Source organism: Urocitellus parryii, chromosome 11, assembly GCF_045843805.1.
Source record: "Urocitellus parryii isolate mUroPar1 chromosome 11, mUroPar1.hap1, whole genome shotgun sequence".
NCBI lineage: Eukaryota > Metazoa > Chordata > Mammalia > Rodentia > Sciuridae > Urocitellus > Urocitellus parryii.
This window is the reverse complement of record NC_135541.1, coordinates 34,273,521-34,300,891: the sequence shown is the minus strand read 5'-3', so window position 1 is coordinate 34,300,891 and position 27,371 is coordinate 34,273,521. Positions and strand designations below refer to the sequence as shown.

General features: G+C 33.3%; 1 protein-coding gene across 1 annotated transcript in view; it reads left to right on the top strand.

The window, feature by feature from the left end:
* Positions 1–27,371, top strand: part of Faf1 (Fas associated factor 1) — a 399,930-nt gene that overhangs the window by 160,677 nt on the left and 211,882 nt on the right. The window contains exons 6-7 of the mRNA XM_077791122.1: positions 4,148–4,239; positions 21,231–21,336. Coding sequence (XP_077647248.1) covers positions 4,148–4,239; positions 21,231–21,336 — 198 coding nt within the window. The remainder of the gene's footprint in view (positions 1–4,147; positions 4,240–21,230; positions 21,337–27,371) is intronic.

The window sequence follows — 27,371 nt, the reverse complement described above, 5'->3', positions numbered from 1 at the left end:
CTTCCCATACTGTTACTGAGTCAATATTTTTACAATCAGGCATAAATAGAATCTGCAACTTTTTGTTCAGTTCTCTGTGAATAGCTTCAGATAGTCATTGTGATTTTAGGTCATATGTGAGTTCATGTGATATATGGAGAGTATTTCAATAAGTTATTTACAGGAATTTCAGGTAGACAAAATATTTATAAGTTTAGATATAAGTTAGGAGTTAGCAAACTGTTTTCTGTATAAAACTACCATAATAAATATTTTAGGCTTTGTGGGCCTTAAGGTCTATTGCAGCTACTTGACTTGGCTGTCAAGAAAGAGTGAAAGCAGCCATAGACAATATGTGAAACAGCAAGCATAATTCTGTCCCAATGTAACTTTATTTATGGACAACATATTTAAATTTTATGTAATTTCATGTCACGAGAATATACTTCTTTTTGATATTCTTCCTCCCAACTATTTAAAAATGTAAAATCATTCTTAACTTTCAGACTATACAAAAACAGTTATCAGGCTGAATTTGTAGTGGTTGATAGTTTGCTGACCACTGGTGCTAAGTGGTTTTTCTATTTTTGTAATGCTAGAGATCACAAAAGAGCCTCATGCATGATAGATAAGTGCTCTATCATTGAACTACATACAACTCAAGCCTCTGGCTGTTCTAGTTTATACATGGATTTATTAAAAAAAAAAAGAGAGAGTAGTATGAACTAACAGTCTTGACAAAAATAAGTAAAACACCAAAATGTAATCATTTACATAGATATTATTTATTCATTCTTTTATTTAGAAACTTGTGACTATGAAAAAATCTTTCATGGAATTTTCAGTAGTTTTTGAAGAGAAACACCCCCGCACCCCCACTTCCAGTGGGGTCTTGATGTTTCCCAGGCTGACCTCCAACTTCTTATCCTTCTCCCTCAGCCTCACTAGTAGCTGCCATTACAGGCACACACCACTACACTGGCTAAGGCAATCATTTTGAAAATGTTGATTAAGCTGTGTGTTATAATATTTAACATAGCCTTTGTTTCAGTAATACTTTCAAGCTGGTTGCCATGGCACATGCCTATAATCCCTGCTGTTCAGGAGGCTGAGGCAAGAAGTTATAAATTTAAGGCCAATCTGGACAACTTAGTAAGACCCTGTCTCAAAATGAAATAAAAAGGGCTGTATAGCGCTCAGTGATAGAACATCTCCAGATTTAATACCTAGTAGCGCAAAAAAGAATAAGTTCTTGTTTCCTGCTTATGTAAGATCATCCTTTCCTAGGAGTCCTTACCTCCATCTGCACGCTTAAGAAGTATTACTAAACAGCCATTCCTTGCTTTCTAATACTTTAACTTTGTATTATCATTTGCTTTGATTTAGTCTGGACTAATTTCATTACACCTTTCCCCCCCTGTCAATCACTGCAAGGAGTATGAGATTCCCAAGTCATTCCTCACTTAAATCCTCATAGTCCCTACACATCCATACCAGTCTCTGTCCTTTTTCCTCTATGATGTCTTAAACTTTTTTGCTACATGCAGAGGTTTGCTGTGGAAGGAATTAATCATTAGCATAATTCCTTCTATTATCAAACTCTTCCCTTGAAGACTGAGGTTATCTTTTCCAATGGGGTCTTTCTGTGTTTCCCAGGCTGACCTCCCAACTTGCTATCCTCTTCTCTCCTCCCTCAGCCTCATTGTTCCTCATTTCTTTTTCTAGACCTTTATCTGTTTTTCTTCTGTAAAATTCCTTTGACTTTGGATTTTCATGTCAAAAGATTATATCATCTACTTATTGAAGTCATTACCCTTTATTTCTTGATAATTTTTAGTGTCTGGTTTATAATTACTGTTTCCTAATTCTTAATATAATGTAAATGATTTTTCTAATACCTTAACCTTTTAGTTCCATAAATATATCCTCTATAAAAATCTTTCTCCACTTAGCTCAGACCTGTGGTCTTATCATCTTTTAATATGACAACTCTAATCTTAATTTCAAGCTCCCATTTTTTTTTTTGCTCATCATCTCTCATCTTTCTCGCTCACTTATTTTAGATATCCTAATCCCAACAATTCTTAACCCAATTTATATTGCCAATTCATTTTTTCTTCCCTCTTTTCATGTTCATTATATCATTTTATCCACATTTTACTCTAGATTAAATTTCATGATTAGTCATAATTTTCTTGCATACATATGCCTCATGTTCGACTGAAATCCTTACTTTGACTAAATTCAACTCTCTGGCTTTTCTGTGTCTTATAGGAAAATGTAGCTGGAGACAAACAAAATCATCCTGATAGTATATTTTTAAATTCATGATCATGATTTTCAGAGCACTCCTTAATGTTGCTAGAAAATCCTAATGTATATACTTGGTTTATCTACACTACCCTTCATTCTTACTCTCAGCTGATGACTTTGTTCTTTCCTGTAATTTTATATTTTTTAAATTTATATATCCATATCAGACGTGTCTTGAATTCCGAATTTCTATATCCAGTCATTTACTTACTTTCTCTACTTGAATGTTTAGTAGACATTTCTATTTAGTGGGTCCAAAATGTAAGTCTTTATCTCTAGCCTTCTCCATATCAATTGATGGCAATTTCATCCTTCTACTTGTTTAAGCTAAAATTTTAGGGTCATCATTGATACTTTTCTCTCATAATCCGTATATAGTTTGTAAGGAAATGTTTTGGCACCATCTTCATAATGTATCCAGAATCCAACTGGTTTGCCCCACTTCTGCTGTCACACTGACTTAAGCCCCCATCAGCTTGATCTTATTTTATTTCATTAACCTGCTCTCCTGCTCTCCTCTGCCAACCCTTTCTCATCTATTCTGAACCAGGCTGCCAGTATAATTCTTTTTAAACATGAATTTGATCATGTTACAATAGTAGCTTCCCTCTCATCCAGAATTAAAGCCAAACCTTTACATTAATAGAAATGGTTCAACATGTTTTCTGTCCTTATTGTTGCTGTTACTGTATGACTTATCTCCTACCAGTGCTTACTTGGCTCCAGTTACATTGAACTCCTTCTTGTTCCTTAAATATTTTGTACTGGCTCTTTCCTTCGCTTGAAATATTCTTTGTCTATATATACTCATGCTTTTTTCTCTTATCAACTTTAGGTCTTTGCTCAAATTTACATTCTCCAAGTGAGACCAGCTTGTTTTAAATCACAGAGCTCCTATATCTCATATTCTTCCTTCCTTGATTTATCTTTAGTAAAAACAACAACAAACAAACAAACAAACAAACAAAAACTCATCCCTTTCTGATACTCAGCTATATAGGTTGATCACTTTATTTATTCCTACTAAAATGTGAATTCTGACTGGAATTTTATTTTAGGCTATTCTAGTCAGTGCTATCCTCCATGGCTGGAGTAATCCTATCAAGGAGTATGTGACACAATAAAATATCTGTTGAATAAGTTTATGTCTTGAGCTGTGATGTAAAATATACTTCCTAATGTTATTGCTGCCCAAAAAGTATTTCAGCAAGTATTTACTATCATATTATGAGTTTGAAATGTTTGAATTTTGTAGCCAAGAAATGTAATAAACTTGTGTATGGTTTATTTATATGGTAGGTCAGATGTGGCTTAAGAGTAATTTATTCCCTCCAGACAGAGAGTTTTAACAGGAAAGGTTTCTAGAGTAAGAGTAAATTGAGCTAATTAATACTTCCTTATATACAAATTAGGTAACCTCTCAGGGTGTAATTCCTCCTTATCTACAGAATCTTTAGCTTGAGGTGCTCTCTATTATCTTACCTTTCTTAGGTCTAATGATTTCTGAAAATCTTCATTGCTAATATTGGTCATAATGACTCTGGAATCAGTGCATATTAGTTGCAAACATATACTTCTAGAGTGAAGAAATTAAATGAGTCTCAGGTGTGTGTTTATCCATTTGTAACTCTTCATGAGCTAAAGAATTTACATTTTACTTTAATAGTCATAATTTGACTAATTTATAATATATACAAGAGAAACTAGGTTATTTGTATTCAGCACTTTTGTATTACCCTATTTAGGAAATTTCCAAAAGACAAAAAGGTCAAACTAGAAAATTGCTAAATTTTCAAGTATTATTTTTTAAAAAACCATAAATCAACAAATATTTGTTTTATTTTTTCTTTTTCAGACGGTCTTAAAATCCCTACACTTGCCAAAAAACAACAGCCTTTATGTCCTTACACCAGATTTGCCACCACCTTCGTCATCTAGTCATGCTGGGTAAGGTGTTTGCTTTTCCTGGGAATCTGAAGTGAAAAGTTTGATTGTTAAATTGCTTTAAGCTATTACTTTAAGCTATAACTATCTAGTCTGGATAATTTGTTAGTTTTAGAGGTAGAATCTTCTTACTCAAAGAAAATCTTTAGCAAAACTCCAGTATATTAAAAATAGTTATAATGACTCTTTTCTGGTTGAAAGGGAAGAATTAGAGTTAGAGGGAAGAGAAAGAATAAATGGAGCTCTGAGCTTTCATTGCAAAAGAAGATATATCTTAAACTGGGCATGTGGTGCCTATAATCCTAGCTGCTTGGGTGGGAGGCTGATGCAGGAGGCTTATAAGTTAGAGGACTAGCAATCTAGAGAGACCCTGTATCAAAATGAATGAATGAATGAATCAATGAATGAGGATGTATTAGAATGCTTCCCTAGCATGTGTAAGGCCTTGAGTTCAAACTCCAGTATTAGGGGAAAGGGAGGAAGACATACCTTTAAAGAATATTCTTTGGGCTCTGAAGAATAAAACTGGGAAAACAGACATAAAATTTTTATTAAGATTATTTTCTCTTTGAAATAGAGGGAATTACGTTGGGTTTGTGGCTCAGAGATAGAACACTTGGCTAGCATGCGTGAAGCACTGGGTTTGATCCTCAGTACCACATAAAGGTAAAATAAAGGTATTGTGTCCACCTACAACTAAAAAATAAATGTTAAAAAAAAGAAATAGAGGAAATCATTGTTTTTGTTTTTTGTTTTCATTTTTCAACACATTTATGGAATTTTAAAGAGATTTTAGTATTTAATAGCACATTAAATTTATTATTGCCAGATGAAGTAAATGATCTGTAGTAACTGATTATACTAATGATAGAATAATAATTTTGTGAGTCTTTTAAACAATATTACCCCATAACTACAGTTGATTTTTAAATTTTCAGTTTTATACACATTTTTATACACATTTCTTCTTCTTATTTATTTTTAATTCATTAGTTATTTTTTATTCTTTTGGTGCCAGGGATTGAACCCAGGGACATTTAACCACTGAACCACATTCCCAGCCCCCTTTATTTATTTGTTTTTAGAGTTTTGAGACAGGGTCTTGCTAAGTTGCTGAGGCTGGCTTTGAACTTGGGATCTTCCTGCCTCAACCTCCTGAGCCTATTCGGTTACAGGCAAGCACCACCAGGCCTGGCCTCTTTTCCTCTTTTTAATACAACTTGGTGTGTGGATTTGCTTGGTTTATGTGCTAGAGAAAATTGTATTCCTAAGCTTTGAATATCATTAAGTTCTTCCCCAGTCATCTACCAAATATTCTCATTTTTAGGTAAGTACTGAGAGAGAGAGAGAGGGGAATCTTAAATTTGGCTTCATCAAAGTAGAAAATCACTGAAATGAAAAGTTAAGTTTAGCATAATTATATTTGATAGTCTGTAAATAGTTTGTTCTAGGTTAAGAATATTAAAATTTCTTGTATTGCTCTTCATCTTCTATATGTAGATCATATAAATGAAAAGTGGAATATGCACAGATAATCACAAATGTACAAACTACAAACATAATCCTTGTGTTTATAGTAATGTTGATAGAAAACTCAGATGAGCTTATGACAAAGAGTTGTAAGTGTGATTCTGTATCTAGTCAGGTAGAACATTATTTTGTAAGTTAGTTAACAAAGTGTTATCACTATCATATAGTATGTAATCCACATCATTAAAAGCAGACAGGAGCATCATTGTTTATAATCTTGTGCTTTCCAATAGTATGATTAAACGGATTTATCAGAATGTCTTCCTAGGCTAATGGAAATGTTCTTCATTGCCATGTGGCTGACCTCTTGTTGCTAATCACTCTGTCCCTAGGCAAGCAGGGGCCTACAATACTGCTGAAATGGCAGTGTTTATTAGAGAATGAGAACTTAAAGCACAGAAGTATTTTCCTATTTGACTTCATGGATTTTTATCAAGTTATAATGATGCCATTTCTTATGTTGAAACAATAAGAGAAAAGTTCAAAGGCCAACAAAAGATACAATGTAAAAAGGGGATATGTAGATTCCTGCTGTTATAAAAGTCACATTAGTATACATTTTAGTAAAACCTAACTAAAAAGTCAGGGTTTGTTTGTTTGTTTATTTATTTATTGGTAGCCTTACCACTATCTCTTCTGGTATAAGTAGAAATTAGCTTTTTTTAAAAATATTTAATTTTTAGCTGTAATTGGACCCAATGCCTTTATTTATTTTTTAATGTGGTGCTGTGGATTGAACCCAGGGCCTAGCATGTGCTAGGTCAACGCTCTACCCGTGAGCCACAACCCCACCCCCAAGAAATTAGCTTTTTATAACATACTTTCAGTGCTCATTTCATGGGAAATAAATTCATTCATTTATTTATGGTGCTGGGGATTGAACCCTGGGCCTTTGAATGCTAGGCAAGTGCTCTACCACTGAGCTTTATCTTCAACCCTCATGGAAATCATTCCAAAAAACAAAACCTTAAAAGCTAACACTAATAATTAATTTAACTTGTAATTTTTTTCATTTTATTTGGTGTTTCATGAAATAAAAATAATTTTGACATCTAAATAATAGTGTACAAAAAATTTTCCTATAGTTATATACCATTTCAAATTATGAAAATAGTAAATTCTGTGAAAAAAAACTATTTTGTTTAGGTGGTTGGTTTTATATTTAATTGATTTTTATTGATATTTTGTTACATTTTTCTCTGGAATCAGTTCAGTGGATGTTGCTAGATTGGGGAGGGGTTGGTAGTTGTAGAATAAAGTAATTATAATGCAACAACTCTGATAAGGTTCTGCTCCTAGATACCACCATTCCAATTCTAGTGCAATAGCAAACATAAGGTTCTTTTCCTATAAAGTATTAATATTCTCTAAAACAATACATACTCTTGAAGGGAGTTTATTTATATTATTTCACCTACTGTGATTCTTCTCAAGAATATTCATGAATTTTCAGTTTGTAAATTTACTCTTAAGTAAATTTTAAATAATTTAATAAAACATAAAGTACCAAATTCTTAAACTATTTACTGACAAGCCATTTTCTCCTGAAATTTTGGTGAGAATTATTTTTAAAAAACCTTCTTGACTTTACTGCCACTAGGGGGTGCCTGGTAATTGAGTCTTTGTATTTATAATTTCTGGGGAAAGAAAAAAGGTACTAGAGTTGCAAAATTATCATATGAACACTTACAGTTGAATTAAAAATCATTTTAAAGTAAATTATACATTTAGAAAACAGAATTTCAAGCTTTTTGAGAATTTAAGAGCAAACTCTTTAGTCATGATCTTTATAACAGTTAAAAAGCATTTTAAGACTTTTGAAAAATAAATTAGCTGGCACAGCTTCATGTGTTTGTGATCCTAGATACTTGGAAGGCTGAGTGAAATGATCATAAGTTCAGCCAGCTTGGACAACTTAGTGAGACTTGTCTCAAAAAAGGGGGAAAATCAGATTTCACTAATTAATTGTAAGGCTGAGGCCTCTGTGGCACAGCTGCAAATTAAGTTATAAGTCATAGGAAAATTAGAATGGTAAAAAAAACTACATGTTTCATATTATTGTAGGAAAGATTTAGCTCATTGATTTTTTTTCTTTTTTGATTACTTACTGGATAAAGAAAAGCTCTGTCCTCAAAAAGTGTGTAAATTTATTCATTGAGGATATGAGGCCTCTGAAAATTTTTTACCTTTTCCGAAAATTTTTTTTAGATTATATTTATTCCTAGTTCCTTCTAAATTCAGGTTGCTTCATTGAATCTCCATTGTAAGTTTTTCTTTTCTTCACCTGTTCTAAATATTAGTGTTCTTGAGAGTTCTATTCTTAGCAATCCACTTATTTATTGTACCTTCTCCCTGGCATTTTATCTCAATCTTTCATTTTCTTTTTCTTTTAATTTTTTATTTTTGGTTGTAGATGGACACATACCTTTATTTTATTTATTTATTTTTATATGGTGCTGAGAATCCAGCCCAGTGCCTCACACATGTCAGGCAAGCGCTCTATCACTAAGCCACGATCCCAGCTCCTCAACCTTTCATTTTCTACAGTCTAGTTTGTATTTACAAACTTGAATGTCCAGTTTGTATGTGAAGCGTGACATTTTTGCGTCTTGTATTTAATTCAGAGTTAAATTCTAGAACTGAGCTAATTATCTTCCTGAAAAATCTATACTTGTACCTTTATTTTTTGTCTCAGATGAATGATGTTGTAAGATACTGAGGTACATTTTATAGGATGATGATTATTAAAAAGGCCATTGGGTGGACATATATAAGTAATTTATGACTTTATTAAAATCACTTTTGGTAGAATGGTGTAAAGGACAACTAGAATATAGTAGATTTTAAGGGATAAGTGAGAATTAAGGAGTTAATATTATCTTCAGAAAACTTGACTACTAAGGGAAAAAGTAGTGTTTAGAGACTGGATAATTATTGGAGAAAGAAACAGCAAATAGGAAAAATTTTAACAAGTGAAACCAAAAAAGGGCTGACAACCAAAAAGGGGTATGGGAGTGTCTTATATCTAAGTCTTCTATAAAAAACTGTGTGTGTGTGTGTGTGTGTGTGTGTGTGTGTGTGTTTATGTTTGTGTGTGTGTCAGAGAGAGAGAGAGAGAGAGAAGAGAGGGAAGGGGCACCTCCAGAGATATTGATTCTTTTCAGTCCCAGCACATTAGGGCCCCACCTTTATGACCTCATTTAGCCTGAGTTACCTACTAAAGACCCTATTTCCAAATATTGTCAGTCACATTGAGGGTTATGGCTTGGATGTATGAATTTTAAAGGGATACATTTTATTCTGTAGCAGGGAAGAAGGGGTGGAGTTCATTAAGTTTTAAAATGAAGTTAGCTAGTAGGTTTAGAGTCAGTGGGAAAGGTGAAAGAATAGAAAAGAATAAAAAGATTTGAAGCCAAATGGGCAATATTTTTGAGTTCTAGATTTCAGCACTATAATAGTAATGGTTTGTAACAAAGTCTAAATTTATAGATAACACTGAAATAGAAATTGTGTGATAGTTATGAGAATAAGGATTTCAAGAAAGTATTAAGTATTTGATAAGTGATATTAATATCACTTAAATTTAAGTTATGAGCATTGTAGTACAAGATGATGTGACAGCTGTAAATTTGTGTAAATAAGTCAGCAAAATTTGACAGAATTATAAGGAGAAATTGACCGATCATAGTCACATACCAAATCTTTCACATTTATTGTTTATCTCATCACAACGTAAAGCTACAAAAAAAAACTAAGACACTTTTGTTTATTGCTGTGTCCCTAGCAGTCAAAAGAGTGTCTGAAACATAGTAGATACTTGGAAATATTTTTGGAATGCATACTGTAAAGTGCATTCCAAATATTCCTAAGAATATTTGCCCCTTAAAAGACATCTAAGCCAAGGAGTGGAATTCTAATGCTGAAGAGCAGAGACTAGATATTTGGTTAACAAAGGACAAATATCTCATAAATTTAAGGAAGTAGACAATTGCTACTCCTTGACATGAAGTTAGACTTTTTTGCCCAGTGTTCCCTCTGATTTTTCCCAATCTGGTATGGGGTATTGAAAGAAACTCTTGACATTATATTTAAACAGAGTCTGTTCTGTATATGACCTACAATAAGTTTCGTAGCCTCAGGTTACAGGTTTCTTCTGTGAGCCTTAGTTTTCTTCATCCTCATACTGTTTGATGAATGATGATCTCTCCAACTAGATCCTGAACTATAAAGAACAAGAGTATTCTTACTGAGCATCTCCCTAAACTTAAAAGTGTTATAAGAAGTCTATAGTAAATATCTATTGTAATGAATATGAAAAGTTTCATGACTAATGGAGCAAAGTGAGTTTTATTTTGGAGGGAGTCTATCATCTGTATTCTGTTTACTGGTTGTTTTACTGTTGTCAAACTTATCATAAAGTGTTTCAGATAAATGGAGAATCTGTCATATTACACATGAAGAGTGTCAATTATTCACTCATTAACTAGATATATACTGAGTATATTCCTATAATGTGTTTAGGTCTTTGTTGTAGGTACTAGTGATAAAATGAGGAACAAGATAAACAAGGTCCCTGCTTTCACAGAGTTTACAGAGTAATATGTGTAGAGGTGATGGGGGTTGTAATATGTGTAGAGGTGATGGGGTTGTAATATGTGTAGAGGTGATGGGGGTTGTAATATGTGTAGAGGTGATGGGGGTTGTTTATAAATAAGGTAACAGAAAAAAAGAGGTGATCCTAAGTACTTTGCAGAAAAACAAAATAAGATGACATGATAAAAGAGTAATTGGGTGACTAATGGAAGTTTTTAAGATCAGGAAAGGCCTCTCTGAATATGAACTATTTAAGTTGAGACATGAATGATCAAGGAATCATTTAAGTGAAGGGAAGAGTTAAGAGTATTCTAGGCAGAAGATTTAGCTTGTGCCAGAGCCTTAAGACCTTGTATAAATATCGTTGAAGAAGGTTTGACATTTCTTGCTTGGTATTGCCTATGATCACCTTGTTAGTAAAGGGCTGAATGGATATTTTGCTAATAAAAGAGAGTCTTTGCAACTTGCTTTGTTCACAGTCTAATAAGTGATGAAAACTTTCAACTAGTAGGCCCAGTATAAAAGGTCAAGTCTCAACTACTGATGGTAAAAGGGACAACTGCAAACAAAAGATACATGCCATAAAAGGGAGGAAAATCTACGTAGTTAAAATGGAGCTGGATATTTTCATATATTACAGACTATGACCAAAGCATTTGTAAAGACTGTCTTTTATTATGAAGACATTTATTTAATTCTTTTCTAGCAGGGCCATGTTAATCTTTTATTGACTTCTGTGAGAATGTTGAGCTTTCGTCATATATAGTCAAGTACATGACCATCTCATGTGATCTCTATATTGTGAAGTTATTTTCAACTGTGGCTCTGAATTATTTGCTGTTTCTGGTGCTAATTGGGACTCCTGTGATATTTGAGTAAACGACTGTTGTTAAGTATATGTGTTAAGGGCTGGGGATGTGGCTCAGTGGTCTAGTGCCCCTGAGTTCAATTCCCATTATGTCTTTTTTCTCCCGCTTGAAAAAAAACTGTTGGTGGGAGAGAAGGTGACAGTAGTTGTGAATTAAGAATACAGTTACTGTGTTTTTTCATTGGGTACTGTGCAAGTTGTTGAGGAGTAGTGAATCAAAATAGCTGAGTTTTAGGTCCATCACTGTTACTACAGGTCTGGACTCAGATGCTACCTGAAAAGAGTGGCAAGACACTATCTCACTTAGTTGCAATCCTCGTGCCTCAGCGTGCACCACTGTTCCCAGGTTATGAGGCTTTTCTAGATTTGTAGGCATTCATGATATCATTCACCCTTCTTGGTTTCTTAGCAGTGGATTATATATGGAAAAATCAATGGCCAAATTGGAAAACAAAACTGCTTTAATAGCTGGGCAAGCACCGAATGGAGCTTGTGGTTTAGATCTGAGTCTTAAATGAGATCTTTTTACTCTCACTCCAATTCTAAATCTTAGGATCCCACACTCTGATAACATATAGAGTTATGACTTAGTCTGCAGAACCTGGTAGCATGATGCAGCAGGCCTGCCTCATCAATCTAGTCATAGGAAAGACAGCTTAGAGATCTTATGACAAGTTTTTTCCATGGTTGTATCTTCCAAAGCAAGTGAGAAATGGAAAAGAATTTAGTGAACTGTGGCACAGGAAGTAAAAGAGGAAGCTGCTGGTCTCATTCCTGAATTCATAATACTATCTGACTTTGTGAATAGTCCTAATTGGCTCTTTTCTCCCTCCCATAGAAACAAATCTAGAATGGAGAAGGAGGAATGCTACAGATGTTCTTGTTTAAAAAAAAAAAATTCCCTCATAGTATATATATTTTTCTTTTTCTCATCCCCACTTCTCTCATCCTGGACTGAGGCAATTCTAGCCACTTTACTGTCCCATTAGTCCAACTAAGAAAGATATCCAAAGAATGTTGTGGGATTTGATAATGAGAAGGACATTCTGAGGTTACTTTAAAATAGTTCCCATCCTACTTCTGTTTCTCCAAACAATCTATGCACAAATCTTAATCTTTATAGTATTTTTCACCCCTTTGTCTCTATCTGACTATTTCAATTTTTGGTATACTCCCCTAACATTAGCAAAGTCACATCCAAGAACTATGACTTCTTCCTAGAGAAGGAAAAAGCTAAAGCAGCCATCTAATCCAATCCCATTTTATGACTGGGGTGCAGAAAGAAAAGGTTAAATAGTCTGTTGAGTACTTAGCATCTTCCCTGAGAATGTTCAAGATAATAATTTCTCTAATACAGGACTTTGGGGAGCAGGTGTGATTAAATAAGATAACATTTATGAGCATTAGGCCTGGTACCTTGCAGGTACTCGGTAGTTTCTCTTTGCCAGGAGACAGAGCTAGTTAATAGATGAGCCAGGACTTGGATTTCACAAGACTCTTAACTCCAAATCACTCATCATGTGCCTTGATCATCCTAGAGATGAGTTGTTCAGTATAACTCAGTGGTTGCTCAAAAGAATTGTCCTCAACGTAAAAATCTCATTTAAATCTAGTTATGTATTGAAGTAAACCAACAGCAGCGCCTCCTGGCCCACAATAGATATGCAGTAAGTAAGTCCTTTATATGCATGGGTAAAGTGATGCAGTGTTCAGGAATACATAGGTAGGCAACTGCCAGTGGGAGAGATTTTTAAATATTTTTATTTTCAAACTGGAAAAAAATAGGTTTCAAACTATGTAATTTCTCCAAATTGATATAATTTCATTTGCAGTTTTTTTCTGTGTTTCTTCCTCATGATTGCTTTTCAGTGATCAATTTTGTGAGGTTTTTTTTTTCCTGCAGTGTGGCAGTAAAAAGGAGTCCTTTCAATGACCTATACAGTTTATGTATGCTTTATGTATCCAAGTAAATATTTTTGACTAAATCAATTATATTTTTTTCTTCCAAAATACCTTACAAAACAACTTTTTCTTGTCACAAAGGATATTTATCTGCAAAGATACTTTAAGTCACAAGTGTTATAATTAGAACAAAGCATTGTTTGATGTAGGACTCAAAATGTTGTTTCTCCATTATAAGTTGATATAATCAGTATTTCAAGTACATTATTGTGATTGCTTTTCAACTTAAGTTTAATTCAGGTGGGCATTATTATTAGACTTTGTGAAAGTAAAATTTGAAAATACTGGGTTGGTAAATGTTTCTTAATAAGGAGCTCCATGAAAGTGGCTCATTTTAAGTAGAGGACATTTCCCTAAAGTTATGCATTCTGGATGGAAAAAGAAACTTGTCCCCAATTAAAGCATCAATGGAGACCACAACACATCTAATTGGAGTCATGTACCAAACCTATTATACAGTTTACTGCCTTTTGGTAGGTCAGTGACTACTGAGATTAGCTTGTTAGCATCACACTTTGAAAAAGAACTGCAGGTATTCTCTGTGACTGAGGGAACTGATTGATTTAATGGACAGCAAGAAACTTGGTCACTAATTCATGAAACAAAAATCAATATATCTGTAAATATAAATTTTCCCTCATAGTTAGTCTAGATGGATGGAATTATATTGAGACAGTTTTACTGTATCACAAAATATCACCATCACTACTAATTACCACATTTTGATTAATCTTATGTACTTTGGTTAATGCATTTTGCTGAATCCAATATATCACTATATTGATAAACAGTAATTATAGACAAAAGGCTGCCTGAACTTTGAAATCATCTTAAAAAAATGTTATTAGGAAAAATGTTATTATGAATTATGTGAAACAAAATGTTTGTTTATCTAGACATATTTAATTGCCAGCAAAGAAAGCAATTAAAAGTAGCTGCAGAGTAAGAGGCCAACCTTCGTTAAACATGGTTTTAAGATTGTTACAGAACTTGTGGTGATGATAACATGGTGTCTTGGAGGATGTTAACAACTGTAGCAGAGTGTTAATTAAGAATGATGTAATCTACAGCTCAAAATTATTAGTATCATATGTTAGTTTAGCTGGACAGGAACAAAACCTAGTTTCAGTTATGATAATAGCTCAAGTAATATTTATAGTGGAAAGATTAACATTTTATTTTTATGCTGTTCCTGAGACATTTTAAAAATCCTGAATGAAATACAATCATGTGTAAACATCAAGGCCCTAGTTCATTTACATATGTGCCAGATTTTCAAACTGATTGCTATTTGAACCTAATCTGTCATTGCTGGCTGCATTAGCTACAACAAACATTACATTTACATATTGATTTCTTATTTTGTTTTAGTGTAAATAATCCATAATTATAGTAAATTTAGTCTTTTGTTGACAAGAGCTCATATGACTCTGTAAGTTTAGAATGGAAATTTAAATTGCCATGTGTCATGCTTTTTAATCTAAAATCAGATATATTTAAAAGGATTAAAAAGATCATTGTAGATCACAACATATTCTAAAGAGACAAAAAAGAAAAATTCTAGTGTGTTTTGGGAAGATGTAAAGTGTAAAAGAAAAATTCAATAATGTATTTTAAAATTATTTACTTTTTTATTATATAAATCATAGGTGTTTGAAATAAATTAATGTTCTTGCTTCAATATCAGGCCATATTTAAAAAATAAAATCTAGTATAAATAACCTGATAATCCTGTCTTATATTGATATTTTTATTTAAAATATCCAGTGCAAGAAAAGAAGTAGCACATATACACAGCAGGAACAAAAGGAGACTTTCTATCTCTGTATTGATTTAAAAAAAAAAAAACAACAAAAACTTGTTTTAACTACACATGCAGCATTGATTTTAAGAAGTATAATTTCAATGATGACAACTCACAGATGTCATTAGACGTACAGTGTTATTAAGTCATAATGGCAACAAGCCCATGGTTCCCTTTTACACTGATTAAAAGTGTGTTGTATTTTTGAAGTTAAAAAATATTGGGCAAGCTGTGCACTGTGGTGCATGCCTATAATTCCAGCAGCTTGGGAAACTGAGGCAGGAGGATCGAGAGTTCAAAGCCAGCCTTAGCACTGCGAGGCGTGAAACAACCAGTGAGACTCTGTCTTTAAATAAAATCTAAAATAGGGCTGGGGATGTGACTCAGTGGTTGCCCCTAAGTTCAATCCCCAGTACCCTCCCTCCCAAATTGGACCCATTGAATTGGGAAGATGGTGGCTATCAGTTTATTCAAGCATTTTTTATGGTTGAAATATTTTATGGAAATGTAATTAACATAAAGTAAATGTACAATTCTTAAGTGTCTCAAAGTTATGTATGAGTTTTGACAGAAGTATATGGTTTTCTACCGTGGATTTTAATGAGCCAGGTTTTAATTTGGATGTATACATACAGGTGTCTAACAAGCAGCCACTTTCAAAGTCTATACTGAACTGATGACAGCTTTTACTTGAGTTCTGTGAATACAGAAGCCCTAACTAAGGTCCCTTAACATTAGTCAGCTTGGGCTGCTGTGACAAAATGCAAGAAACTGTCGGATTTAAACAACAGACACTTATTTCTTACATTTCTAGAGTCTGGAAGAAGTCCAAGATCAAGGTGTCAGCAAATTCAGTTTCTGAGAGTGCCTTCATTTTGTCTTGGCTGCCTTCTTGCAGTATTCTCACATGGCAGAAAGAGAGAAAAAGCTCCGGTTTCTCTTAATCCTTTTATGAGAACACTAGTGCCATCATGGGGCACCATCCTAGTGACCTCATCTAAACCTATTACTTGCCAAAGGATTCACCTCCAAATGCTATCAAATTGGGAATTAGGACTTTAATATATGGATTTTGGGTAGGAAACAAACATTTTAGTCTGTAACAGCCCTGAAAATTTATCTTTATCTTTTCTAGTTTAGTTGTTAGTTTTGATGGGGTTAGACTTTATAATAGTGAGTTCTTGCCCTAGAACAGTTAATGTTTTAATAGGTAGTCTATGGTTCAGCCTGGTTAGATCTGCCCACTGAAGACTTTCAGAGGGAATTCTGGATTCAAGAAATTGCAGGAGAAGAAATTCCTCGATGATATTTTTATTCTTAGTTCAAGATTCCTTAACCTGTTAATGTGATACACTATGAAATGGGCCTGCAAAGGAGAAACCATTTCTCTTTATTCTTCAGGAATTAATGATAGGTCTGTAACTACATGGTGATCAAATGGTGGTTTTACTACTACAGTGCAGCTGTAAGTTAACCTTGAAAAAAAATCAATATATCATATATATTAATATAGCCCTGAGCCTTTCTGGCCTGCTGAAATGCTCTTTGAATATAAAATAAATTCAGTCAAGACAATAAAGACTTATATTTATTTTCTTAGTGTTGCTGATTCATCAGTTCTTGACACGTGAAGAGTAATAATATATGGCTTTGTACATTCACATGTATAAAAATGCCTCAACTACAGATTTATCTTTTTTCCTGATAAATGTTTATAGTTAAATTGGTAGGTGATCTTCTCAGGCATAGATAATAGATTTTTCTAATGAAAGAATATTGGAAACCCAAGACTTGTGGACAAAGAAGAAAGCTGTTTTTGGCTAAGAATGTTAGGAAATTGATTGTCTTGTCTTTATTTTAGCATTCCCTCTCTTACACATACTCTTCCCCAGTGTTAAGAAATTAGCTGGGTGTGGTGGTGCACACCTGTAATCCTGGCTGAATCAGGATGATTGCTGAGCTCAGGAGTTCAGAGCCAGCCTGGGCAACATAGCAAGACACAGCCTCTTTAAAAACAAAACAAAACAAAAAACAAACAAACAAAAACCTTGTTAGAAGAATTATGAGATGATATGAGTTAAAATGTCTTCTGTCCTACGTGTTTATGATTCCATCCCGTCCCGTCCCATCCCAAACAGCCACTAGCTCAGAGTTTGGGGACAAATGTATATGGTTATATTTTAAATATTAATTTCAGTCTGTATTTGAAGGTAGAGCAAAGTATACCTGATCCTTGTCTGTTTTGTAGAAACCAAACCATGTCTTTGTTGATAAACATAAATATCCCAATTGAAAAAAAAAATAATGGAGAAAAAAATAAAAAAAAAGAACAATGAGGAGAGACCGTATGTTTTATTCTCACAAAACTATTTCTTGCAGTGTGTTAGAATTTAATCTGCTTTTTAAAAGTTTTTACATTTCTTTTGTTGCCACCTTTTATCATCTCTTGAAGAGAAAACATGCCATTTAAAACAAAAACATTTCATTATTTCTCACCTAGCTATTTTAGCTGATCATCCTTCTTAGACTTTAAAAATCAAAAGTTGAAGTAGCATTTGCATTTTGAAATGCTACTTGAGAGACAGCCTGTGTGATTGTTGATGGTTGTGGTTATCCTGACAACCATTAGGACATTAGGAGGCACTGTGAGGGAAAAAAATTGCTCTGGATACAGCAACTGAGTCCCTAATTTTTTCCATTAGCTTCAGCAATTGGAGTCAATTTGCTTAGATAACATTTTAGCAATAAAATCCTTGCAAATTATGCTGGATTCTGTGGAAAGTATAGATGGTCTCATTTAAGTATCTTTTGGTGTGTGTAGCACATTAAGAAGATCGGTATTAGAGTTTTTAAAAGCACATGTGTACCATATGTGATCTTATGTGAATTTTTTCCTTTTTTAAATTTATTTTAATTAGTTACACATGACAGTAGTGATTTTTTTATTTATTTTTTATTGTTGGTCGACAGTAGTGATTTAAAAAAAATTTTTTTTTAAAGAGAGAGAGAGAGGGAGAGGGAGAATTTTAATATTTATTTTTTAGTTCTCGGCGGACACAACATCTTTCTTTGTATGTGGTGCTGAGGATTGAACCCGGGCCGCACGTATGCCAGGCGAGCGCGCTACCACTTGAGCCACATCCCCAGCCCAGTAGTGAATTTTTAAGTATGCTTGTCTACCCATCCCTCAATAAACTCAATGGAAGCAGAAATATAATCTTACTGGGTTCAATTCCCTGGTAATTAAGGGCAAATCAGAAGAGTATAATCTCTGAAACATGAATATGGTCATTTTCCTGGCCTTATTGCACTTAATGTAGCAGTAGAATTTAGTGTGATTGAGCATGTCCTAATTGAGACAGTTATGTCATTTGGTTCTCTTATACTAGACTTTCTTGATTTTTCTCTTATCTCACTATCAAACTCCATTAAAGGACCCCTTCCCCTTTGCTTTATTTCAAGTGACTGGAATTCCTTAAGGGCTCCATCTCACCCTCTCTGCTTTTCTATAGATAACGTATTTTCCTAGGTGATTTCTTTTGGCCGCAAAGTCTAAATATTGTCTGTATACCGTTAACTCTCTTGCTTTGACCTCTCTTGACTTTTGGCTCTTACATTCAACTGTTTGTGACTTTTTTTTTTGATGCCTAATAGGCATTTCAAATTTAATATATCTAAAACATCACTCTCAATTTCCCCACCCATTTTCCTTGTTAAATGAAATTTCATCCTTCTCTTTGCTCTAACCGGAAACCTTGGGGTTCTCATTTTCTCTCACATTTCATCTAATGGGATAGGTACTACTGAGAAATTGAAACAAGCACAATGAAAACTGAGAAGGAAGTACTTAACTCTGCCTCAGGGTAAAAGAGGGGAAAGCTTTAGAGTAAAAGACATAATATATAAGTTGAAATATGAAAGATGAGTGGTAATACCCTAATTTTTGTCACTGAGAAGTGATAAAATTTTTCTGGCTTCTATCTTTAAAATGTATTCTGAATTGAACAACTCCTTTCCATCTCTAACTCTACCATCATAGTCCAACACCATCGCTTCTTTTATGGATTAGTTTCCAGTCTGTCTTCCTATATCTCTCATCTCACTGTAGCCAGAGTAATCTTAAATAGATGTAAATATATATTGGCTTTTACCACTTTTCTTTTTTCTTAAATATTTATTTTTTAGTTTTAGGTGGACACAATATCTTTATTTTTATGTGGTGCAGAGAATCGAACCCAGTGTCTCACGAATGCTAGGTGAACGCGCTACTACTTGAGCCACATCCCCAGCCCCAACTACTTCTCTTTTAACAAACCTCCAATGTTGCTACAAGGACCTATGTGATTGGACCCTTGTGGTCTCTTTGTTATCATACCAACCTCAAGTTATATGTCTTCCTTAGTGATGCATTCTCTAACTGTTCTGTGGAAAGTAATTCCTTTGACCTTGACCCTCTGTTATCTCGTATCTTATAATCCTGTTTTATTTTCTTTACAACACTTAACATTCTTTAAAATTATTAACATTCTTTAAAATTCATTTACTTGATCTTTGTCTCTTTTACTAGAATGTAAGTTTTACAAAAGCAGGGACCATTTTTTAAATTTTTTTTTAACCCACCACTATTTCCCTAGCAACTAGAATGTCATGAACATAGATAGGTGTCTAGTAAGTACATGGGTATATTATGTCTCTCCCCTAGTTTCCTTGTGTAAAAAAAGTGCTACCTTCTCCCTTACTGAAACAAAACCAAACAAAACAAATAAAACTTTTTTATCCCTTCTGAATGATAGACTTTTAACTTCCTACTTATCTTTCATATTTCAACTTATATATGTCTTTTCTTCTGAAGCTTTCCCATAACTCTTTAATCTTTTTACTGAGGTAGAGTAAAGTACTTCCTTCTCAGTTTTCATTGTGCTTTCAACTTCTCAGTAGTACCTATCCCACTTAGACTTGAGTTTTTCTTGTTTGGATTGATTTCCTTTGTATCTGAAATAATGCAAAACATTGAAGTAATGCTGATAAATAAATGAATCAATGTCTTAACTCTAATGGTAGTTTTTTAGAAGACAACATTGTTGTATGAGATACAAGGATGAATCAGACTTTTACATTGTGGACATCTACAACTTATTCATTATTCAATAAGAATCTGCAGTGTTCCGATTTTATGTTTAAGATCTAAGGATGCAATGACAGAGATTCTTGCCTCAAGAAACCTGGTAGAATTTCTTTTGATTTTGATCAGTGATATTTCATGATATATATTAGTGCTTCCTAGGTATTTTTAGTCTGTAATTAACCTGTGAACTCTACAGGAGGCAATAGAACAAACAGCTTCTAATCTTTATGTTGTGTGCATGTTTATCATATAATCACAAAGTTTCAAATGGGCAAAGGAGGAATTATGAAGGCCAGAGCCATGTAGCACAGCCAGAATATTGTCAAAACTACACTCAAGGCAGGGAGTATAGATTATTTGGATATAATAGGCAATAGACTTTTATTTTAACCTTAGATTAAAGATAGTATGTCTTAATAATTAATAGACATTAAAATAGAATTGTGACACCTTTCTTAATTTATGTGGCTAAATATCATAATTGTTTATGTTTCTGATAGATTTCTAACATTTTGGAACTTAGAAATGGGATTTTTAAAACGTTGCTTAGAATTTTTTAATTTCTTAAGTCTGTATAGCTGGGTCCTTAATGAAAGCAGAATTAGTTTGAGGGAATTTTGGTGTAAAGTTCTATATATTTCAGTATCTTCTGAATTTTGACAGAAATCTTATTTCTATTGTTCTATAAATTCATGAGTATAAGCAATAATTTCATACTTATTCTAGTATAGCTACTTCTACCTTAAGATTGAACCAGTCTTTGCATATTTGTTTTAGTAGCATATTTGGAATTTGACATAATTGATAATTGGTTCTTTTAGAGGAAATATGTATGTAGACAGAAGCATTTAACTTATGGAAATTTTGTATGTATGCAAAGTATTTAGAATTGAAGTTTAAAAACATTTTGGTAGAGAAGGAGTTAACAGGTTAGCTCCCCTTGGTTGTACTCAGCCTGCTCTCTTGCCTTTAGGAGCTGAAAAGATGATAACATTGGGCCCGGACATGCCTGTGTGGAGGTTAGGGTACTCCTGGGGTTTTTGCAGCTAGCTGTAAAGCAAGCTAGAACTTGTTCATCTCTGAGTTCCTTGTTTTTCTTTCAACCCTTTCAGTGCCCTGCAGGAGTCATTAAATCAAAACTTCATGCTGATCATCACCCACCGAGAAGTCCAGCGGGAGTACAACCTGAACTTCTCAGGAAGCAGTACCATTCAGGAGGTGAGTTATGTCTCACAGCTAAGGAATAAAGGTAGCTCATTATAGCTAATGTTGACCCTGTTAAAAGAGGGCTTATCTGCTCTGGTTGGAAACTCTCTTTATGTTTCATTATTGGGTTTTTAATTTTAATTAACTGGAACATCAGTGATTACTGTAGATATACTAAATGATTTGACCCAGAAAGATATGTTGTAAATGGGAGCTCTTGATAATTCTTAAACTCATCTACTTAAAACCCTGCTTAAGAATAATGCATTATCATATAAGGTATTTCATGCTTTCAATAGTGATTATTCAAAATGTTAATTTGGAAATTATTGATAGCATTCATTTTGGAAGATGCTTATATTTTATTTGAAAGGTTACTCTCAAATATGTTACCTATTCATATTTTTTACTCTTCTGTTTCTAAAAGAAATTTGAGGAAGCTTTTCTTAAGCAGCTCAATTCTATCCTTGGACAGGATTTGTAAGGTGCTGTTGGAGACTGTCATTTAGCTCGAATATCTGAGAAGAGTCTATTTAGTGTGTCAATATTTTCTTTACCATGTCTAAGGAGGGCCACAGTTTCAAAAAGGAACCTCCCCCAAGAGAGAAGAGGTACCTTCTTGGTATGCCTTTGGCCCCACCTACCTAAAAGCCAATAATTTGTCTCCGTAAGGGGAAAACATTTAAGGTTATGACTGAACTAGTGTATTCAGAAAGACTGAAATAGTAACTGTGTATTATTACCCCTCATAATTTATGAAGACAATAGTCTTTTGTCTGCTAATTTTTTGAAGAGAATTAATCATGCCTAATCTTGGATTATTTCATAATTTTTTTACTTAAGACTATATTGCTTAAAATATTACTTATGTTATCTTGGAAGAACCAGTTATTTTCAGAAGTATATAAATTGTTTCAGTAATGGCTAGACAATTACTGTTTCTTTCTTTCATGTTTTGTCAATGAATTTCCTCTTTTGAATTTGGAATAAAGATCTCATTTAAATTTATTTTCTCCATTGATCACTTAATTTGTTTACTGGTAATCAAAGTCTTTAAAATTTTTTTCTGACTCCTAAATTGAATCATGTGTTTGGTTTATTTTTTTTCAGGATTATCAAAACATCAATTTTCATTTCACTTTTAATCTCTATAAAGTGTTAATCTCTAATGGATATTCTATGCTCTAAATTTAAAAATTTAAAAATCATGTGTTAATGTATTAGAAATAATAATTTATTGTGGATCTACCTCAGAGTTTCAACAGAATCTTCATGACAGTAAAATAAAAATTATATATGTGAATTTTAATTAAACAAGGAAATGCAGTTTGAACACAAAGCAAAGATAATGAGAGATGAATTTGAGTCTGTTGTTGATTCACTTTCTGAATTGAATGGTAATATAATACATGATGGTTTAATATAAACTGCTTTCTTTTTATTTCTGGTTGAAGTTTATATATATATATATTTATCCCCCCCCCGGGGGGGGGGGGCAGTTTCTGTTAACTCAGGTGTATGGGTGTATTTCAACTTTCTTCCACAAGAGGGCAGAAAGGACTATTAAGCTGATAGCCTAAAAATGCCATTCAGTGTTTTCAAATTAGCTTCTCTTATATTAACAAAAAGGAGCATAATGGCCAAGTTATTGTTTGATTTACAGATAATTGGCATATTGCAGGGAGGAGACTTAATTTCACCCTTTTAAATTAAACAGGGAGATTTAAAAAGACATAAAATATTCATTAATGTTCGGTGATTATAAAGTAGTGGCATATATTTATTTTGCCTTTATTACTGTTTCGATGGGAAAATACTGCAAATATTTCCGAAATCGAGTTGGCCATACTGACAAGTTGAAATGTTTAAGCAGCGTTAATGCAATCTGCTCACACCTGATATCCTATGCAGAATGATTCAAAATGACTACATCAATTATTAAAAGAAATATTTAAAATTCTGTAAATGTGCCATTGTGAGCCACAGTTGGCTGAAACTGTTCTCCATGTCATACTATTTAGATTATCAAATATATTTTAAGCTTCAAGGACTTGAAAACAGTAAATCTTTTTCCTAACATTTTCTAAATATCTTTTGAAAAATGTTCCAGGAATATTTTTTGCAGAAACAGATATTCTTATGTATTTCTTGGTAAGAGTTTGGTTTCTTCTTCTTTTTTCCTTTTTAAAAGTTATTTTTAAATTATATTTTGAAATGCTAGCTGCCAGGAAAAAATAAATGTAGTTATTTTTGTACTAATTGCTTTTCTGTGAGTAGACGGCCCACATTGGCTCTTATTTTGAACAATTTAGGAAAAGGATATGGATCACCTCTATAGGCATAGTCCTATCACTTTTCTCCTTCAACTTGTGGAATACCTGTGGTTGGGGTGGTTTCAAGAGCAAGAAAGGTGTTCTTATGTACAGCCTTGCCACCCACGGAGACACTTAAGTATGTGTATTATTTCTTGTTGTAGGACTACAGCTGCAATCAAAATCAGTTTGATTGCACTAAGATAAAAATATAATGTTGAAATAATTTTGGAGTTACATTTTATAAATACTAATACTTCTATTCTTAACATGGAATTTTAATGATGCCATGTGTTCTACGGTGTAAATTAATCACCAGTTTCAGTCTTTTTAGTACTTAGTCCAAGAATGAATTCTAACCAGTAATAAAAAATTGTGAGAAAGGAAGAAGTTTTAGAGAAACCAAACAATTCCTAATCATTTTTCCAGTGTAATATATTATTTTTGTGTTCTAGGTGAAAAACAGTTGTTAATTTTAGAAAGCCTTGAAGTTTTAAAGGAAAGCTTTTTGTTTTTTGACCCAGGGGAAATTTTTGTAAATGAAATACGATTGAAAAAGGAACTGATTTCAGCTGTTAATTGGACAAAATACATTCTAAAAAATATTGAATTAGAAAATAAAACCAAGATTCAGTTTGAATTTCAGATTAATTTTTCAGTGACCATATGGTCATGCAAGTTAGTGGTGATAAACCAATAGTTGTAGAAGTGTTTGTTCATTCTGACTCTGGTCTGCTGCCCCATGACACATGACTTTTGTCCTTTGATGCTCTAGATTTTAATTTAAGCTAGTTAGTTATTGAGGGTTTAATTTTGATTTTATTTTTGTTTTAACCTTTTTACAAATCCTTCCACTTATATTATCCTCCTATTTGAGAAGGCAGTAAGAGTATAAAAAGGCCAGAATGGGGAGAGTTTCAAGTAGTCATGAGAAGAAAAATCCTTTCTCTTTTCCATTATTACAAAACAGTTTATAAAAAATTATATGACAATTTTTTGTGACAATCTATTTTTTTTTACCTTTTGAATCCTAAATTGGTTACTTGTCACATTTTAAAATGCTGACCTTCCTTGAAAATTTAAACAAACTCACCTTGTTATAAAAAATATTCTACCCTGAAAATTCAGATTTCTAAACAGTTAGTTGTACAGATTTAGTAATCTGCTGATATTTTTAAAGATCTGTGATTTCCAGTGCACTTGGGATGGGTTAAAAAAGGGAGTGGAAGGAAGATCGATTTGCCTTTTGCAAATCAAATCCTAAACCCAGGTGTGCAAAAGGATATAAGTCCCTGAAATCAAGCCAACTTTTCTTGGAAACTGATTCTTTGTTGTTTGTCTTTATTATTGCAAAAGCTTCTGTTAGGCAAAATATCTACTTTTCTTTGTAGATGTCATGCAACTTAAGGAATATACACCTGATCCAGAATAACAAAGATAAGAAACCTAAGTATTTTTAGTGTGGAATCATGGGGTATCACTTATGTATTACAGTGAGAAGCACAATGAATAGCTATTGGAATTATTTAAATCCTTTCCCAAGTTTCACTTTACCCCAGAATTCTCACTGTTCTTACTAATGTTGATTTACTTCTTAATGGGAAGAAAATGGGGAAATGGACAACCTATAAAGCTATGTCTTGCAGGGTGTAACAGCACATTTCACTACTAGTACCATGTTGTACAAACTAGTGATTAAGTGGCAAGCCAACAGAGTTTTTGAATCAGTATCAAGACAGGAACTTACATACTTAAATCTCCAGTTCTTTAAAATAATTGTAAAAACACGAGGCTAATTTTAACAGTGAAAATTTGAGCCTCATGGCAGGTTTTGTGTGTTGTGCTTATTTTTCTGCTTGCTACTTTCTGAACTTGTTTGACTAATATATACTTTGGAATATTCTTCTTTAATTCTGGTGGCCAGTAACAGTTGGTGAATATGTAGTTTTTACAGATTGTACTAATGAGCAATTTTCTAGCAATGAATTGACTATAACTTCTTAACTAACATGCCTTTTTTAAAAAAATGTTTTAAGTATTGAGTGTTTTTGTTTTGTTTTTGGTTGGTTTGTTTGTTTTCCAGTATGGGGAAGGAGGGTTGCTGGCACAGAACTCAGGAAAGAGTAGGATAGCTGAGAATGTGCATATGCTAGAGGGTTAAATTAAGTTGTGTGCTTATTTAATTAAAAGTTTAAGTGGTTTGTTTTTGCTGCAAGATAAATGACATATTAGCTCAATTAGAATAATAATTTTAATTAGCATATATCAGAGTTTGATTTTTTAAAAATTTGAAATCACAAATGACATCTTGGCAAGAATGAAAGAGATATAAATTCTTAGGCACTGGCAATGAATTCAAGCCTCTATTCAGCTTTCAGAAAAGGAGATTATGAGTTTTTTCTAAATATGCATATACATTACTGGTTTCACGTTGCATTTTAAGACAAATTTGTTGAATCTCACTGCTTTAAATAAACAAATCAGTAATGATCATTTTATAAGTGTTGAGGTTTTCCTTAATTTTTTAATAAATCATCCCCTCAGAAAGAAATTTTAAGTAATACTTCCAAATGTAACTGTTCAGAAATTACCCCTCCCCAAATCCCCGGAAGTATTTTAGAATATTTTTCACCCCCGTCCTGTGAGTATTTTTTGACCTGCATTTCAAGAAGATACAATGAAATTTTGTTAAGAATTAAAGGCAATGCTGTAGTCCTTTGTTACTTAAGATATATGCATCCTGTCATTGTAGCCGACAACTATGTTTCATAATGTGATTTTTGTGTTGGTAGTTTTAAAATGCCTGAGTTAAGAAAAATTATGTTCAGTTATCACAAACTAATAAACATAAGACATTTTTTATATGCAAGAAAAGGCAGAGAGTAAATAATTGCACTGGTGACCAATACTGTAATAATCCTGTTTTACAATATGCACTTGACAGGTTGTAATAGTGCTAATTGAAGAGACTAATTCACACTTGCTTCATTCTATTCAAAGGCAAAATCAGCAGCTTGTTTTGCTTTTGACCAGATGGTCCTCATGAACACCTACTGTGCACTTTAAGTGCTTTACTAGAATTACAAAGGCTGGGGGCTGCGTTCGACTCCAAATGATTTGAGAAGGTGGGGGGAACCTCTGTGCTCAATGGATTTGGTGCAAGTAAATTAATTCTAGTGGACCCATTACACACTGAGCCCCCTTTTCAAAGCTCTGAGCCTCCTCGCTTGCTCTGTAGCAATGAGAAAGAGAAAGAGAAAGGCAGATTACTGCAAACAGAAATAAAAAAAAAGGGTATGAAAGGGAGAAAAGAGGCCTTGAAGCCTTTCATATCATTTGAGTTTTTCAAGTGCGTTATTTTTGGGGAGGGTGGATGTATGAAAAGCCAATTGGAGTTTTTTTTGTTTTAAAGTGCGCTATTTAAGCACCATGAATGTAGGCGCAAGAGCAACAGTTGACTGAGTTTACTGTGGTGAAGCTTTGTGTCCCAGGATGAATCAAATTCATTATATTCAACTCTTTGTGTTTTAACATGAATGTAGGGTTAGTTTCACAAGACTGTGTCTGTTTAGGATAATTATAATTTAATATTTTCCTTTCATAAAGTTATCACTGTAGATGTCTAAAATTTTAATCAAAGCAGATTTTGTACATTGACTTTGAAGCACCCTGACAGTTTAAAATTCAAAGGAAAAGCTTTTTGAGTTTTCAAAAGAAAAGAAAGGCTCATTCTAA